This window comes from Gossypium hirsutum, chromosome D08 (assembly GCF_007990345.1).
Source record: "Gossypium hirsutum isolate 1008001.06 chromosome D08, Gossypium_hirsutum_v2.1, whole genome shotgun sequence".
Lineage (NCBI taxonomy): Eukaryota > Viridiplantae > Streptophyta > Magnoliopsida > Malvales > Malvaceae > Gossypium > Gossypium hirsutum.
This window is the reverse complement of record NC_053444.1, coordinates 43,287,256-43,306,068: the sequence shown is the minus strand read 5'-3', so window position 1 is coordinate 43,306,068 and position 18,813 is coordinate 43,287,256. Positions and strand designations below refer to the sequence as shown.

The 18,813-nt window shown below is 37.0% G+C and overlaps 1 protein-coding gene across 4 annotated transcripts; it reads right to left on the bottom strand.

Annotated features, from left to right (window-relative positions):
* Positions 1–11,153: 11,153 nt before the first annotated feature.
* On the bottom strand, positions 11,154–18,126 carry LOC107910014 (mitochondrial adenine nucleotide transporter ADNT1). 4 transcript variants are annotated; one of them, XR_005917240.1, is made up of 11 exons: positions 17,553–18,035; positions 16,386–16,434; positions 15,966–16,129; positions 15,828–15,865; positions 15,276–15,388; positions 15,036–15,149; positions 14,405–14,749; positions 14,166–14,324; positions 12,566–12,806; positions 11,750–12,325; positions 11,154–11,664 (listed from the first exon to the last, which is right to left on the bottom strand). XR_005917240.1 is itself a non-coding variant. In XM_016837751.2 (8 exons), the coding sequence occupies exons 1-8, from the start codon at positions 17,708–17,710 to the stop codon at positions 14,241–14,243; spliced, it is 1,065 nt and encodes a 354-aa protein (XP_016693240.1). In that variant the 5' UTR covers positions 17,711–18,126; the 3' UTR covers positions 13,899–14,240. The 4 variants fall into 4 exon arrangements, 1 of the variants encoding a protein (XP_016693240.1); XR_001687434.2 differs by lacking the exon at positions 12,566–12,806 and having other exon boundaries at positions 11,154–12,325; XR_001687444.2 differs by lacking the exons at positions 11,750–12,325; positions 12,566–12,806.
* Between the last annotated feature and the right edge of the window lie 687 nt (positions 18,127–18,813).

The window sequence follows — 18,813 nt, the reverse complement described above, 5'->3', positions numbered from 1 at the left end:
ATCGTGGGAAAATGAGGCCTAAAGGCTGTTTTTTAAAAATTAGGATTTTGAGTTAGATTTTAAATTTATTTAGAGATATAGACCGGTTTGGCTAGAAAGCTCTTCCAGCTGGACGCGCTTTTTAGCTAATAGTTAAATCCTAACGGCTTTTTAAACGTTGCCACTAACAGTAAAAAATAAATTAACGGTAACCTTTTTATAACCCTATAAATACCCCTCAAATTTCATTTTTTCATTCATATCATTCTCTCAACTCTCTCAATTCTCTCAAAATCTCTCAAACCTTCTCAAGTTTCTCAAGTCTCTCGTTTTTAATAATTTTTGATATTTTTATTTAAAAATATTTTTATTTTTAATTTTCTCGTTTTTGTTCTTTTAAATTGATTTCTCATGAATGGTCGCCTCCTTAATCCGCTTCGATGACAATCATATTTCTACCGCCCAATTAGTAATAATAAGACCGAAATTTAAATTTCATTAATTTCAATAATTTTAATATTAATTTTTTATTATAATTATAATTTTTTGTGTAAATAGGCGGATGATCATGTTCTGGAGGGATTCATCCATAATATGGGAAAACGTGCGATTCCTGAAATTCCTGGCCACTTACAAGCGATTGGATTTTTACATGTCTTATATGTTCGGAGGCTACAAACTCGATTTACAACTAATTAGCGCATTGGTGGAAAGATGGAGGCCCAAAACACACACTTTCCACTTTCTATGCGGCGAGTGTACAATCACACTCAAAGACATAGCGCTATAACTCGGTCTACCAGTGGATGAGCCAGTCATCACGGGATCTGGGATCATTTCGAACAAAGTGACCCTCTGCCGGTCACTGTTGGGGAAGATCCCGGACAAGTTTGAAGGTGGTCGAATATCGATAAACTGGTTGAATGATAATTTCGATGAGCTACCTAAAGACCGTCAATACCGAATAGAGAAGGTGATACAACAATACGCCCGAGCATACATCATGAGGTTAATCGGGGGCATTTTATTACCTGACAAATCTCAAAATTTGGTGCACGTAAGGTGGATACTTCATCTAGTGGACTTCAATGACTGCGGGAAATTAAGTTGGGGATCTGTCGTATTGTCCACGTTATACCAGGAGATGTGTCAGGCCACGAACCTAAAGTCGACATCGATCGATGGTTATCTGCTCCTGCTGTAGTCGTAGGTCTGATAGCGACTACTGTTTCTACGTTCCAAGGTGACCAACCCATATATGGTCATATTGGTGACGAGGTTATGTTCCTATTGGTGACGAGGTAAACATCATTTATTAACAAATACATAATTTATATAATAATTTTTATTATTATACGTTTCGACTAACATATCGCTTGTACATATGGAACCATAGGCCGAGCTACGTGGGACTGCTCAAGGTCCTAAAAGATATTAGGCTATTGTTAGATCAACGGTCAGAATTAGTTACCTATTCTTTCGAACCTATATTAATTATGTAATGATTTGTAAAAATAAATTCATAAATAAAGATATTTAAAATTTTGCTTATCAGTTTGAATGGATGTCGTACGCCGACATCAATGTCATATCCTGTATCTTGCCAGAAGTGTTGGGAAATCGACGGATGTGGGACGCGAAGGTGCCATTGATAGTGTACACGACGGTGGAAATGCACAAATCGAACCGGGTGTTAAGGTAGTTTAAGTGAAGGCAACAAATTTTGCCGCCACCGCAAGACTTGAAGGAATTGCACAAGGTAGAAATGCGGAGGAAGGACAACATCGACTGGTGCGGCACGAGGAGCACATCCAGGCATGGGATCGTATGTTGCAATTTATACCTGTTTGCGAACAATTTTCCTCAGCGAACATGATGGTAGTTGATGATTACTTAACATGGTTCAGAGTCGTCGATAAGCCGTGTAACACTCCTAACCTATATCCGACGCCAGAACAGGGTTACGAAGCATTACTGAACTTATAGATCAAACAATCGAACATTTCAAATTCATTTCTCATTCAATTTAAAAACCATTCGTACACAATCATATAGTCCCTAATACAAGCCCTCGAGGTCTAAAATAAACATTAAAAGTGGTTTGGGACTAAACCGAGTACTCCTGAAATTTTTAGGAAAACAGGGAAAATTTTCAAAGTACAAGGGACACACACCCGTGTCCCAGGCTGTATGGGCATTCGAAATGGGGGCGCACGGCCGTGTTCCATCCTATGTTCGAACCCATGTAACTCATTGACTTGGGTCACATGGCCGGACCATACACCCGTATGCTAGGTTGTGTACCTTTCGTAATGGCTTCACACGCCCGTGTGTCAGGCCGTGTGCTAGGTCGTGTGAAAATTAGAGAGTATACTGACTTGTGCCACATGGCCAAGCCAAAGCCCGTGTGCTAGGCTGTGTGAAACTACTGACTTGATTTCTATAGAAGTACCAGGTGACACATGGCTGTGCCACCTAGCCATGTGTCACACACGGCTGAGACACATGTTTGTGTCTCTACCTGTGTGGAAAAAAATAGGCTATTTTCCAAGCCATATTTCTCACCCAATTTGGTATCAACCTAAGCTCAACAATGTTCATACAACCATGACATAAATAGGCATTCAAAACCAACCAATATCAAGTTTATAACATGTTATAATATCACACACAATCATGATACTCTTAGGTACCTCAAAAAACCATTTATAACATGCCAAAATATGCTTGCAAAATATACCTAAATGGTCAACACATATATGAGACATGGTGCCTAAATTCAACATGTATACCATATCTCAATTTCAACCATTTGGTACCTAAATTACTAAATCACAAATAAGGCATTCACATAGCAACTATACACCACATACCATAAGGTCATTTATACATATTTACATAACCAAACATATACCATTTTCAACCCAAATTAAATGGCCAAAACACAACAAGTCATATAGGCTACATTAGCTAAAACACCTATACATGCCATTTACCCAAAATATAAAGTTCAAAGTACCAAAATGAGTATTTGATAGTGTGATGCGATCTCCGATAACTTTCAATCTGAGCGAGTTTCTAAATCACTATAAAACACAGAAATTAAAACGGAGTAAGCAATTAAGCTTAGTAAGTTCGTATGACTATTAAATACAACTTACCAAATTATCCACAATTTAGGTAAACAAAAATAAAAGTATAGATGCAACTTAATTTGGCCCAAAGCCTATCACACAATCACAATCATGTTAGCCATGTATTTATATATCAACTATAAATCACTTCGCGTATTTCACCTGTAGTAGTTCAAATCGAACTCATGTAACCTCAAATCATCACTATGCCCGTTGAACCATTTGGAATACTATTGGATACTTGGGTATCTCGCACACTAAGTGCCAATACGTGGTCGAAACCATCTCTATCTCATATCTCATATAGATGCTCACTCTCGAGCCATCACTTGGTCTGCTCACATAAGCTATCAGTCAAGACGTAGCTACACGGTGCTGCTCACACAAGTTGTAAAGTAACTGTAACACATGTCAGAAACTCAGCACTGGTAGGACGTACGAGACTAGCACCCAAATCATGGTAACCCCTAATGACATGTCATTTGTATCCTATCTATTCTTAAGGTTCAACCGAGATTCATACGTTTTTGATACCTCGTCGAGAACTTTAGTGGTGTCGTATCATCACAATTATATTAATTAAGCATTTAAAACACATATAATTTAATCCTTATTAAACATACAAACTTACCTCAAATTAGTACAGAGACAATTGATCGATTAATCCACTACTTTGTCTTTTCCTCGATTTAATTTCGAGCGTTACTTTTCTTGATCTATATATAGAAATTTTAACAAATTTAATTTACATTCTACTCAATTCAATCCAAAATTCATGTTATGGCAAAATTACCATTTTACTCCTATACTTTTGACTTCTTTACAATTTAGTCCCTAGGCTCATAAAATGAAATTCATGCAATTTCATCCACATCTAAACCTAGCCGAATTTACTATATGCTTATAGCAGCCCACACACTCCACAAAAATTCACATGTTTAACACACAATTTTCACATTTCACAATTTAACCTCTAATCGATAATTTCATTAAAATTCCTTTAACCAAAGTTGTTTATTTAACAATAAAGATTCATTTTCTTCCATTAAACTTCAAGATCCTAGCATTTTCATCAATGGCAAATCTCAAACTATTCTATAGTTTTGCAAATTAGTCCCCTAGTTAGCTAGGTTAAGCTACAACGATCCCGAAAACATAAAAATCATAAAAAAACGGGCTTAAAAATCACTTACATGTAAGAGTTTAAGTTGCTGAAATTTTGAACTCTCCAATGGCTATTTTCTTGGTGAAAAATCGGTGGAAGATGAAGAACGAATGAAGTATTTTTCTTTTGTTTTATTTAATTTACTATTAATTACCTAATTATCATTTTACCCTTACCTAACTTTAAAAATTACTCAATTACCAAGCCATGCACATCCACTAACTAATTTAATGGTCTAATTACCGTATAAGGACCTCCACTTTAAAGTTCTATAACTATTTAACACATTTAGCTAATAGAACACAACTTTCACACTTTACGCGATTTAGTTTATTTTTCGCAAATTGGGCATACGAACGATAAAATTTCTTAACGAAATTTTTATACAATAATACTATCATGCTATAAATTACAAAATAATATTAAAATAAATTTTGTGAACTCAAATTTGTGGTCCCAAAACCACTGTTTCGATTTTACTGAAAACGGGTCGTTACAAGCCGTATTTGCTATCATCAGAGGAGAGGAGTCGAGAATTCAAGCGAAGAGGTCACATTGGCCGCCATAGCAAACTAGGAGGAGACGCAGTCGCACGATGGGTTCACCATCCACTTTGGCAGAAGATGTGCCGCCTATGGCTACGCAATATCCAGGTTACTTCCCTCCATGTATTCTCATTCAATGAACTAAACCTGTGTTTTATTCACAAGCACCATCGCATTACGGACCACTACCGCACGTGGTCGATTCTTTTATTCCCGCAAGTACATATTTCATTCCATCGACGCCTTCCGCATACTGCACCTCTGCACAGATGTCGATGTCGAACCCCATGTCAGGTTAGTCACCGACGTGTCTGTCACCACCAATGCAAGTGCTCATGTAGCAGTCGATGGTGATGTCGATGCCCAGTACCTTTCCAACGTACTCAGAGTTTCAGGCACCTTATGATTTTATGCCTATAGTGACCCAAACACCGAACACATCACTATTTTACGGGGGTGGCTCATCATCGCAACCGGTGGACGAGGGAGTGGCGGATATACAATGTCAGGTGAGGATGATGCAATAATCGACAACTATGTAAGATGATGACGGTGCCGATCCTGAAGATACGATCGTCTAGGGGGCCGCACTAGCTACTTACTCAAGCGATGACAATGACGAGGAGGAAGTTTACAGGTCGACACCTCTAGTGGTATGACCGGTTATAAGCAAAATTCCTCCATGCGACCACCATCCACTACCTTGTGGCACACATTCTCCCTAACGACACCATTGATTGTATTTTTTATTTTAATTTTGTTAATGTAAATATAGACATGTCAAATAAAAAAAACCAAGGTTTATTCATTCAAACAAACCACTTGTCATTATTACTATCTATGTTTCTTCAATAAATTATAAATGTCAAATTTTATTATCGACATATTGTTTTGAATATGAAATTTTTTTAGATTTACCTTGTTATCGACAACTAAATAAATTATATGTCCTTGAAACTGATTGCAATACGAAACATTGATCTTTATAGTTATATTGAATACAAAAAAAAAAACTTAGAACCATGTAAAATTTGGTTGAAAGCAATGTTATTGACGCTAGGTCCCCAATGTTTCCCTATATAGAGAACAAGTAGGCTTTTTATGACCTGTGTTTCTATGATATCCACATAAATTTTGTTGATCATGTCTCTCTCGAATATCCATATTGTTTCTTATCCGAGTGGAATTCAGGTGACTTTTCGAGACGTGACGCAAGTTCTTGTTTGGCACCAGCTTGAACGGCGCACTAGACACATTCGGCCACACACTCTCATTTAGGATGGGTGGGAATTCAGAACTCCACACACTGCGAATGTGTTTTAGTTGGTAGACGTCGTTGATGTAAGATGCGTACTCAATCCGTATGATCCCACATACGGTAATTACATGTGTGCATGGGAACTGAAGTGCTTGGAAGCTCCCACAATTGTAGGTCCCTTCTGTTAGGTTCAACGATACAATGCACCCAACATTTCCTGGTCAGGCCTAGCATGCTCGGTGACTCAAAAATTGAGATTCTGACATGAGTGACACACTACATACATCATGTTCGCACTCGTTGTACTTTACCGTTTCTCTTTTATCATGTCATCACAAAATGTACCGCCATCTGTTATTTGTCTAGCATACGCCAACTCCCTCTTAGGAAACAAAGCGGTCAGTCGAAAGTATGTCTCTTTGACAACCAATGTTACTGGCAAGTGATACATCCCCTTCAGTACCGAATTGATGCACTTCGCCAAGTTTGACGTCATGTGCCCATATCATAGACTCCCGTCGTACGACTGTGTCCGCTGTTCGAACGATACATTCAAAATATAGGTCGCACCGTACATGTTAATGGTGCTCAAGTTGTTTAAATTTTGATGGAAAACATGTTGGACAAGCTTGTAACCTGTCGACAAATAGGTCCTTATTAGTGCAATGAAATAACCCCATAATTGAAATTTTGATTTACAGTGAATACATAGTTGGAACTACAAACCCATGTCGATGACTAGATCTCACTCAGTTGCCGAAGGATATTTTTGGTAGTAGTTGGATCCCACATGTCGTATGCAATACCGATGATGAGTGCGATCCCAAAATGGTCCGTGATGATCAATCGTCGAGAGTATTTCGAGTCCTCTATTCGATATGACACATATGTCGGGCTGCAGGCAAAAGAGGCGGCGTAACCTACTCAGGAAGAAATCCCAGTCATCTATCGTTTCTCCGAGAGTTATTGTGAATGCTATAGGGAGAATCTTCTAATTATTGTCCTGTACAACAGAAAGCAACAGATGTTGCTCATACCTTTCGTACAGCCAAGTGCCATTAATTTGGACCATAAGCTTACAATGCTGAAATACCTCTCTACATTTCTCAAAGGTCCAAAAATATCTGTAGAATACTCTTTTTCCAAGAACTATCTGATTGTCGCAGTACCCTGGGCATGTTTCGAGATCGATTATAGAACCTGGTACGTACCGATCCAATACCTAACATCATTGCCAAAGATAGTTATACGAACCCTCCCACCCGTGATGCAACTTCTCCATAGCCTTCTTTTTTGCAACCCATACTTTGTAGTACGTTGGAGTGTACTAGTATTGACTATGTATGTTCGCAATTAGCACTGATATTTCAACCCGGGGACTGGCTTTCACCATTGGTAGAACAATGTTAGCAATCATGTCCGATTTTAGCCTTGGATGGTCCTTACTTACACCCGTCACAACACACATATGCCAACACCCCACATTTGCATCTGCAGCCCATTTTTCCTCACTTGCATCTCTTTCCTCGTTCGGCCTTCATTGTCACCTTCGAGCACAGTGTTGGACGTACCCTCACCGACTCCCGTCAAAAGGAGTATGTCACTGATTCTCCTGTAATACGTATACCCACTAGAATAATCTTTAAGTTGATGATCGATACATGTCGATGACCCTCCTGTATAACTACTTCCACCCCATAACATCGACCTAGTGCCGAAGTTGAAATCGAATACACTGATTGAATGTCGAGCTCAAGTATCTACATTTGGGTTATGCTGATACCCTGACTGGATCTGATCCCTAAAGTTTAGATTGATGCCAGAGACCGATGAGTGTTTGCCTATAGATGTTTCGAGAACATCGTAGTAGCCACTTTGAAAGAAGCTAGAAAACCCACCGCACAATTTTGTAGTGGGACTTTCTGCTTGAATTTTGGTACTCGTATCCGTCACGACGGAGGTCAAAGATGGGTCAGATCTATTAGCTTCGGTGAACTTAACATATAACTCAATAACAATATTTTTGATTGATATGTGCGATGATATGACCGTCTCGAGATGTGTCTCGCTGATCACATCGAATAGCTCATACTATAGGGGTTAACAGATGTTAGGAATCTACAATGTAACCTCATAATTCTTCCCTGGCTCGATCCCTAACTTTCTTCCTGATTCTTGTCCGTAGCTCACGCATTTGAATGGTACTATTGAACGCTAATTCCATGGACTTCGTTCCTACAAACACTACCCCAAAATCTGTATTATAGATTTGACCGTTGTAGTATATAACAAATTTCACTCGTCGACTCATTTCAATATCGATCACGGTTTGGATAAATAAATGCAAAAAATAAGTTGAGAGTTGTTTGATATTAACTTGATGTGTGTAAATGTTATGAAAATTACGCCCATTTTATAAGAGAATTATGTAAGGAGAAAGAGAATACGTGTTATGAATTATTTCTACGAATGCACACATTCGTTGCATAGTGTATGGTGCAAATAATTCTCATCACGCATTCAGAAATCATAATATTATCAAGATTTTGTGCTTCATAACGTGCACAACAGTCATACGAAAATGTACTTTCTGCCGGGGGAATAATGAATTTGTTATGAAAAGCTCGCCCAGCTAGGGGGGCTAGGCAAGTTTTCTCTAACAAATTCACTATTCCCTGGGCTGAAAAGCCTGATGTTTCAAATATTTCATACATTTAAACACTTTAACACATTTAGAATATGTTCCCAAGCACTTTGAATATGATATTTTGCAAATAGACCCTTTCATGCACCTATAAAAGGCTCTCACATACCAATCTTCATAATCCATTTCCCATATAATTTCTCTCAAATCCCTTTTATTTCTCCACTATAATCCATTTCTCAGTCTTAAAAATTCTAACCGCAAAGGATATTTTGTTTACATTCGAGGTATTCTTGGGTTGTCGGTGATGCAATATCGCACCAAGCCACACACATTTCATATATCACGCTGAGATGGGATCATTGCCTCCGAAGCCTATCCTAGGAAAGTCGGTTATGGGGTGATTTTGTTTTGTACGATAAAGGGTGAAAGTCGATGTGGAGGTCTCAATTGACGGTTGTTATGTGGTAATGAATTAGGGTATAACAGGGGAACTAGTTGACGGCCGTTATGCGGCCATAAGCTCAATCTTTTCGAATACCTAAAAATGATGCCTTATAAATAACATACATAAGTTTGAGGGCATATTCATATAGAAAAACTCTGGAGCTTCTAGCTATAATCAGTGTAATTTTTTTCTCTATTTCCAGGCAATCGGTACCTTTAACCTTCATTCTTGTTCGAAGGCTGGCACCATCATTGACGCAAAAGGACTTTCAGGCAGGGAACGACTATTATGGTGCAGTAAAAGTAATGCTCCTTTCGGAGTGATAACGGTTGTCATTATTACACAACCCATTAATAACTATAACTGTTGCCGTGCCGACTCGAGTTTGACCTCTACTGTGCCAGAAAATTTGCTTTCCTCTTGAAAGCCTTCTTATGTCCACCGTGGTGTTGGCCTTCAGAAAAGAATGAAAGGTTATAGATATCGGTTGCTTGGTAATAGAGAAAAAATTATATTGATAAAACCGGAACTCCGCAAAGTTTTTCCGTATGATTATGACCTCAATCTTATGTATGGTATATATAAGACATTGTTTGCGGGTATCCAAAAAGCTTGAACTCCTGACCGTGTAATGACCGTGACTTGGCCCCCCATTTATACTCGAACCCGTGACCGCATCACAGCCGCCGATTGGGACCTTCACGTTGACTTCGACCCCTAATCGTATCAAGCATTATTACCCAAAATTGGATTTCCCCATGATGAGTTTCTAAGATCATTGTCCTATCTCGCCATGACATATGAAATGTATGTTGCTGAGGCGCTTTATCACATCCCAACCCCCCAAAACTACCTAAGAATTTCTATCGAAAACCCTGAACACTTCCCTAAAACCCTAAACTCTAAACAAAAAACCCTATAAAAAACCTTAACCATAATAAAATAAAAACCCTAACCCTAAGAGAGAGAACAACTGGACGCGTTTTCTAGCAAAACTGGCCTATATCCCTAATTAAATTTAAAATCGACCCAAAACCCTATTTAAAAATGACCTTTAGGCCTTATTTTGCCAACTACCGGCTTAGTTTTAATTAAATAACTTATTCAGAATTTACAAATATTTTAAAAATTACAAAATCCAGGTAAACAATTTTTTTTATTTATTGTAATTCAATTTATCCGTATTGATTAACGAGTTAATAATTTTATATTTATTTTCTCTAAATCAATATATTGATCAATTTTCAATCTGATTCGTTAGCAACTTTATTTATGATTATACTTAAAAATAACGTAGTAATTGCATGTGTTCGTGGACATTTTTTTTTACAATTAAAACTTACATTATAATTTGGAGGGGATGTCAGTACCATAACACAAATTTTGAATTTTAAATTACCTTTGCATAGCTTTAATCACTTCATAATTTTAGTCACTTGCTACTTTTAGTTGCTAACAGAGTCTTTCATTATGTTGTTGGTGTGGACCGATGCTGTGATCATATTGTTTGTATCAGATAGTTTTTCTTTTATTATTATTTAATGAAAACCAGTTCCCAACTTCTTCAAGTTTAAAAAAGATAGTTGTTTCCAAAGTCAGATTTTCCGTTTTGGTATAGTAGTTAGTTTGCTTCATTGGTTTTGTGGCGGTAAGAGGACTACTAATTTCTAAATATACTAGTGAACGTATGGATTCTATTGCTTGACGTTGTTGGAGAGGTTAGTATATTGAGCATTTTTTCTGAAACTTAATGCTTGGCAGGGGAAAAACAGAAAAATGTGAGCTATTGAACATTCATGAGAACAAAACATTGGTGGATTCTTGTTATTGATCTTTCTGGACTCCTTGGAATAAAATTGGAATTTGTATAATGTACTGTTGACTTGATTGGTGAAATTTGTATAATGTACTGTTGAGTTGATTGGTGCAGAACATGGAATTAAGTGATTCAAATCCTGTTTCAGGTGGGTACAAAAGGTATGCAAATAAAACTTGGCATACTTTATATTTCAGATTATGTTCCTGATAAACTAAAGTTAGTTTCATAGCCTTCAATGCATGATGGATCTTAGTAGCAACATTACAAATCATTTCTGGTAAATGCTTGTGAGCACGAAACGCTGGAATGCTAAATAAACAATGTTGGTGGATCTTAGTAGCAACATTACAAATCATTTCTGGTAAATGCTTGTGAGCACGAAACGCTGGAATGCTAAATAAACAATGTTGGTGGAGTGCTGGGCTCTAATCGTTGGAGTATGATAAACTTTGGAAGACCAAAGTGCTAGAAGTAGGAAGAGCAGAACACAAGAGGGGTTGATCTCCGTAGCTTCAGAGCGCAAATGCCAAAAGAGCATAGTCACCAGAGAGAAAGTACAGTCGACAGGGCGTGCAATCGATGTTAGTGTTGCTACAGTGAACTCTAGTACAGCCAAAGCATGATTCGAATCGAGCGTGTCTTCATTACATGTTAATAGCCACGGACAAACACCTACAGGATTCTCATTGACGTTATATGTTTACAACTTTTGCAGTCAATCATTTATAGTTTCTGGTTGACATGGTTTGAAACTTACAAGGTATCCTTAATTCCGCTTTTCAGAATTCATGCTCGAGATGAGATTGTCTTTCTGCACACTTGCTGAGAGAAATTAATCGGTAATCTGGTCCTAATTTGACTAAGAGATGACCAAGCATTGTTAGGGAGTCTATGAAGTGCCTTGTGCATCATGTTGACCCCAAAAAGGATGAACAGCTTAAAGTAAGTAAACTAGGTAATTTCTACATTTTACCAATAACTCTGGTTCCTGGATATTTCAAAATGCCAGTCAGCTTAACATGGTATTCTATTTAAATCAGATTATCTAGCTTCTTTAAGCAAGGTGTGAGAAGCGGAGGAAATCATCAGAAAGTTTCCAACATGCAGCAACAGCTGGAATCTGCAGAACAGCAAATTTCAGAATTGAGCCAGTCTTAATGCTGCTTCAGAAGAAAATAAGTCCCAACTCATAACTTTTGGAGGTTTCAGATGAGGTTCAGCAGGCGCGGGGCACAATAAAACAACTCAGCTGACTTGAGTCCATCAAAAGAGGAAATGTATAAGGGAACTTTTCACGCTCACGGAATTACATGAGGTGCATGGAATCAACCATCTGTTCAGATAAAAGAATTAGAGGCACAAATGACAAGCTTGGAGCAAGAGCTGGAATTATTGAGAACAACAAACAGAGATATGGAAGTGCAGATAGAGAACAAAGCAATTGAAGCAAAACATTTGGCAGAGCAAAATGTAGGACTGCAATCCAAAATTTCAGAACCTGAGATGGTGTCACAAAAGAGAGAGAAGGAGCTTTTGACTCTCACAAAGAAACTCGAGGATAATGAGAACTGACCAATAATCTGCTACTGGACATGAAGAGGCTACGGACCCAAAAAGCTAATATGGAAGAATATATTGTATTTAGAAGTGATGAAGCATCAACTTGCATCAAGAGCTTAATGGATCAGTTAAACACATTGCAACAGGAGCTGGAGTCCCTGCATAGCCAGAAAGCAGAACTGGAACTGCAGCTTGAGAGAAAAACTCGAACTATTTCAGATTATGTGACTGACATAGAAAAGGTAAAGTTGAAGCTGCACAAAGGAAGATGGAAGAATCATCAGAAGAATTCCATAGAAACATAGAATCTAAAAGTCAAATGGCAGTTGATCTGAGGCAAATGGTTGAGGACCTTCAAAGAGATCTAGAAGCAAAAGGTGATGGGAAAATTACTTCGTCAACCAGATTACAGATCAAGCTAGGCGAGAAGTACAAACAACTTGAAACTTCATTACAGGACTGCAAGGCAACTATTGAAGTCACGGAAAGGAAGATGCAAGAAATGGCTGGAGAGCACAATTAAGAACATTCAATCCAACCATCAAATAGTAGCTGATTTGGAGCAAATTATTGAAGACTTGAAAAGAGATTTTGAAATAAAAGGTGAAGATCTGAGTACTTTAATCGAGAACGTTCACACAATTGAAGTTAAGCTCTCTTCCTTGAAGAACAAAAAATGATTGAAGAAAAGATCAAAACACCCATTCCAGGATGATCACTGATATCTCAGAGAATGTGAAAGCTGTCATCCGTAAATTCTAACATGGCTATGGAAACTACGACCACCATGTTGAAGAAACATCGAAAGAACTAAGGATTGCTAAGCATTGGGTCAAAGGGACAGAATGAAAAGAAGCAGCTGATGAATGAAATGACTAATTTGATTGAGCAACTGAAACATTAGATAGAATAAGAATCTACATTGCAAGAGAGAACACCAGGTAGAATAAGAACATAAATTGCAAGAGAGAGTTGAGAAGCTATATTAAGGAAAATAAGGAAGAAGAGAAAAATAATCTGCTGAAAGCCATCAAGCATTTGGTGAAGGTGGAATTCTTGGAGATGGCTGGCTAAGAAAGAGAAGGATCAAGGTATACTGGGTCTAAGAGAGGAGGAGGGACGCCATTAGGCAGTTGTGCGTGTGGATTTAATACTACCGTAGCCAATGTGATGACCTAAAGGCAATAATCTCAAAAACTGTCAGGGTCCAAAAGGGCAACAACCTAGAGGAAGTCCTTGATATATTTCATTCCATTATTATGTTCATTCTAGATTTGCATTATGTATCACTTTTCATATGTTCCTTTTCACTCAAGTTGGGCTGTTGATATAAAAACATCCTAAGGTAATGTTTAGTTTGTTGCATGTATTTATTAGAATAATCATGAATATAACTTGGCAACAGAACATTTTAAGTTCACTAAAAGCGAAATCTATCAGAATGTGTATCGGCTGCATCATTTCCTAATGAATATACTATTTTCTGATAACCTCCCGAAAAATACTTATTGGCAAAAGCATATATGAATATGAAAACCTAAGAGCAAAGAAGACAATAGCTATAAGGAAGACATTAAAAAAATACTAAAAGTGAGCTCTAAATATCCTCCTACCTTTCCTTTAAAAGCAAAATAATTCTTGCTCATCAAAATGAACACAAAAGATTGACCAAACTCTTGGGAGTTCCTTCAGTCAGATATCCTTAACTCAACTCCGAGTACATCCTTTACCAACTCGTACGTGACAAATGCAATTGCTATAGATGGAACCACCTAAAACGGGATGGAAAGAGCATTTATTATGCTGTTCGGTATAGAGAAGTTGATTGCAGAGACTAAGATGTTAGACTAACCTTCACTGAATTCGGAACCAAACCCTTGTATAATGCTCCAAAACCTTCATAGCGCACTGTTTTCCTGAATGTATCAACCATACCATTATATTCAATGGGGGCCTTGTTCTTCCCATCACCGGTGACAACTGAAGCAGCATCCTTCCAGCCCACCATCTGCATTCTGCGTCGAATGACATCAAGAGGGTAAGCAACTGTCTGGCCAATGGTTCCAGCAGCAGCTCCACATGCAAGCCTTGTTGTGACACCCAGTTCAGAGTCCTCAACTAGCCCAAGGGGTTTCCTTTTGATCAACCAATCTTTCAGAGATTCATAAACAGCAAAGTTAAGACCGACGTAAGGTACCTATAAACATCATAAAAGTCATTTAGGCCTTTGCATACAAACATAAGGAGAATGATTCTTCCCTTATTGAAGGCCAAAACAGATGCAAAGTGAAAGGGAATAGACCATTGTTTGCCAATGAACAGCTATGTGCAATAACGAACCCGACACATAAGCAGTAATTTAGGAAGGTCTAGAAACAGAACGCATCATCCTAGCTGATGTTTACGTCTATCTGAATGCAGATTCCTGAAGTGCAATAGACAGTAAAGAACGCAGGTTTCAACGCCATAAGAGTTTTACTTACAACTCCTATTACAGATGGTAACCAGCCTTTGTACAATGCACGGGGTCCTTCTTCCCTTAATACTGTTGAAAGAGCATGAAAGATTCCTCTATATTGGTGAGGCGACTTCTCAGTCTGCAAATATAACACATGAACATTAGCCACCAAAGTGATAACAAGAGGCAGGCCTGTATCTTCAGGCATAAGAGTTGTCTGACATAAGTCATATCAATTAAGGTAACAGAAACTCAAAACAAATACCTGAACTGTTAGACGACCTCGTACCATATCCATTGGATAAGTTGCTGACATGGCAATGATTCCAGCACATGCACCAGCTCCAAGGCGTAGAAGCGGAGTGAGTTTAGCATCCTCTGTAAGACAAGGTAAAATCAATAAAGTAACAAGTAAATATGGTAAGCACAACACCCATAACCACTAAAAAGGCAAACTCATCTTCTGCCAATCAGGGCCATATAACAAATTCCAATTTTTTCCCCATTCAGCACTAATGTTTGGCAGAGAAAACATGAATTAGTTTAAGGAAGACAATAGCATCATGGTAACCAATACAAGATTCATCCACATTACAGGTACCACATGCAGACAGAAAGGGATGCACAGTCTTTGTCAATACCATCCAGTGAACTTATTTCTTATAACACAAAATTAGTTATTCAATACACAAAGTTCACAAACAGTACAGTACTTCTTAGCGTCAATAATTGCACAAAAGTAAATGAAATTGAATAGTAACAATCAGCTTCAAATCTCAAGAATATTTACAACTATAGTGCTATTATAAAGGCATACCATTTCCTGATTGCTGCCGATAAAGGTATAAAATCCCCCTGTATTTAGAAAGAAGCAAAAAGGAAGAGATTAGTTCAAACTTTGTACTGTGGTAACAACTGAAGGTTAATAGTGAAGAAAGGAACTGCCAAGGCTTACTTAGAGGCTTCTTCGTAGCTGAAAAACTTCACTGCTGAGTTAGGAATGATGCGAGCACAATTAGTACCATTTCCTTTAAACATTCCCCTGAAACCCTCAGTTCTCCATATGTATTTCAAACCCTGGATTGTTCCATTGTATTTTATACTATGAGGATTCTGAACCTGCAGGCTCGGAAGAAAATCCTGTCAATCCACATGCTGTAAAAAAATGGAAACAGCTACTCTATAATAGAAATACTCTAGGACACATACAATGTAGTTAAAGCTCTGATTATCACCAGCAGTAACAAAATTGAGAATAGAAAATATGTTGAACCTTCACTAGGAAGAACAAGGAGGCATTGGCTATAAACCATAGCGGTACAAAAAAGGAGAACTTAATGGATAAGGACCAAATGATGATGATAACATAAACTACCTGAAGTAAAATTTTTAATCTTTCTAGGGGAGCAACAGCACTACGTGACCTGAAATAGATACAACATACATTAAGTAAAGCAAGCTGGCAATGGAAATGAAAAGTCAAACATTATAATAATACAATATAGATACAAAAGCATTCCATAACCATAGCAGAAGGTGCAATCAGGTCAAATGAAAAAAGCATCCAAAGGGCAACAGGGTAATATTGCATCCTCAGATCTTCCATACCATTCCCACCATTTTTAGGACAACAAAAGTTGCAAGCAAAGGGTTTAGACAATGGAATGAATATATTCTTCATTTATCAACATCACAAGAGTCAACCATCCCTCAGGCCCTCCAGTGAACTACCACCAAGGCCACAAAAGTAACCATCAAATTTCTCCAAGCATCAAATGGCACCATAGTCAACATCCCTGAATTTTAACGACCATGCCTCTTACTGGGAGTGGAAATATACAAACAGAGAGAAACCATATTGAAAACACCTCACAACCTATTAAAATCCTAAATGAGGAAAAAGTCCTCTTTTTCCCCTGAAGAATCAACGTACGTTAATTCCGTGACAAATTAACTGTTACTTTAAAAAAACATTTTGCATCTCCAAGAATTTCGACATCATTACCGATAAATACCAAACAGTGACCTTTACATGGTCATCATCCCTTATTCACAAGTACCAAAAGAAGAAGAGACCCCAATTCAATATTTTACATAATTAGAGTATCAATAGTAAAAGATTCATAAAACAGAGAATTAAACATATTGAAGAACATTTTCATCATAAAAAAATAAAGAGTAATTAAATTTTAACCAACAATACATATTTTCTCGGATTCAACATAATAGAAACATACTTCGATTTTCCAATTTCAAAGTTAACAAGTCCCGTTAAGAAAATCACTGCTTTCCAGAAAAAGTAAATGAATTTATATAAAAAAAAGGTTACATTATTTTTCTAAAAGCGGAAAATTATGAAACTGAGTTGAACAAGCAAAAACCAGAAGGAAAAAGAAAGTTTTCAAAAAAAAAAAAGATGAACTAACTTAAAGGACAAAAAAATTATCGGAGGAAACAAAAAAACACGATCAAACTAGTCGAAGATTAACAAAAAAGGAAAAGGAAAGGCAAAGAGCGGATCTTAAGAAAGAAAGGGACTTACACTCCACCGGCGACACCACCAGCAACAAGAGACTTGCAAATACTAAGCAGCGCATGACTCGGCGCCTTAACTCCTTCGCTAGCTATCTTCGCTTCTTCCGCCAGATTCACGATCGTCGAGACCGCCGACTCGCTTCTTTTCACATCCTCAGACGCCATTTTTTGGGGAATAAAATTAAAAAAGGAGAGGAAAAAAGCAATTCAGACAGAGATATAACGTTGGAACCCTAACTTATCCGATCAAAATAAGGCGCTGAGCAGACACCGGTGATCGGAGAAGAAGAAGAGATCCTGTTTGCAGTGATTAGGGGAATGAGTGAAAGTGAGCAAGCATTGGCTAAGTCGATAGAAATACAAAGAAAAGGGAAGTTGTAGAAAAATATAGAACTGTTAGAACTTGGCGGAGATAAATGAAATTTCTATATCCAGAATACCCTCTCTTTTCATTCTACAACTAACCCTCGTTTCCTCTCCAAACAAACAAATATAAGATTAAAAAATAAATCACCAAAATTAATATGAATATGATATAAATTTGAAGTGTAATATTACAGTAAATTCTAAGATTTTGTTTTGATACAAGAAATTATAAAAATATAATAATACAAACATATACACAAGTATACTTGGTTTGGAATCTTTAATTACTTTTTCTTATAACATAAAATTGTGAGTTACCCTTTAATTAAGAATCTTACGTTGTTTAATGATTTTTATTAATTTAATATAATTATAGTAAGAAAAAGTGATACGTTATTGGCAATTATTTTTTCAAGATAGTATTTATTCCAATTTTAAAGTTTGCCAAAAATATATGTTCCTTTTAGTTAAGCTTTTAATGAATTTTGGTAAGGCAGACTCATTCTATTCCATTAACTAACTATGGCGTATCGCACTGCTATGTTTGGATGATAGATATTTCTACTCCAATTTCCTAATTCTAACCTAAATCCAAAATATCCTTTCCACTAATATAAAGTTTTAGTAATCAAATTTCAATATTTCATAAATTACAAATACTTCGCAATGTAACGTTTTAACTCACACTTATACCATTTTTTAATAAAATTAATTTATGACAAATGTGGATAAAATTCTAGCTAAATGGAAATAATAATGTCTTAAGTTTAAATTCACTATTTTGATTTTAAATTTTTATATATAGATTTTATATAAAAATATGTTAATCATTTTGATTTATAATATCAAAATTTTAAATATAATGTAAATTAAAGAAATTGTCATGCGCTTTATAGTTAATT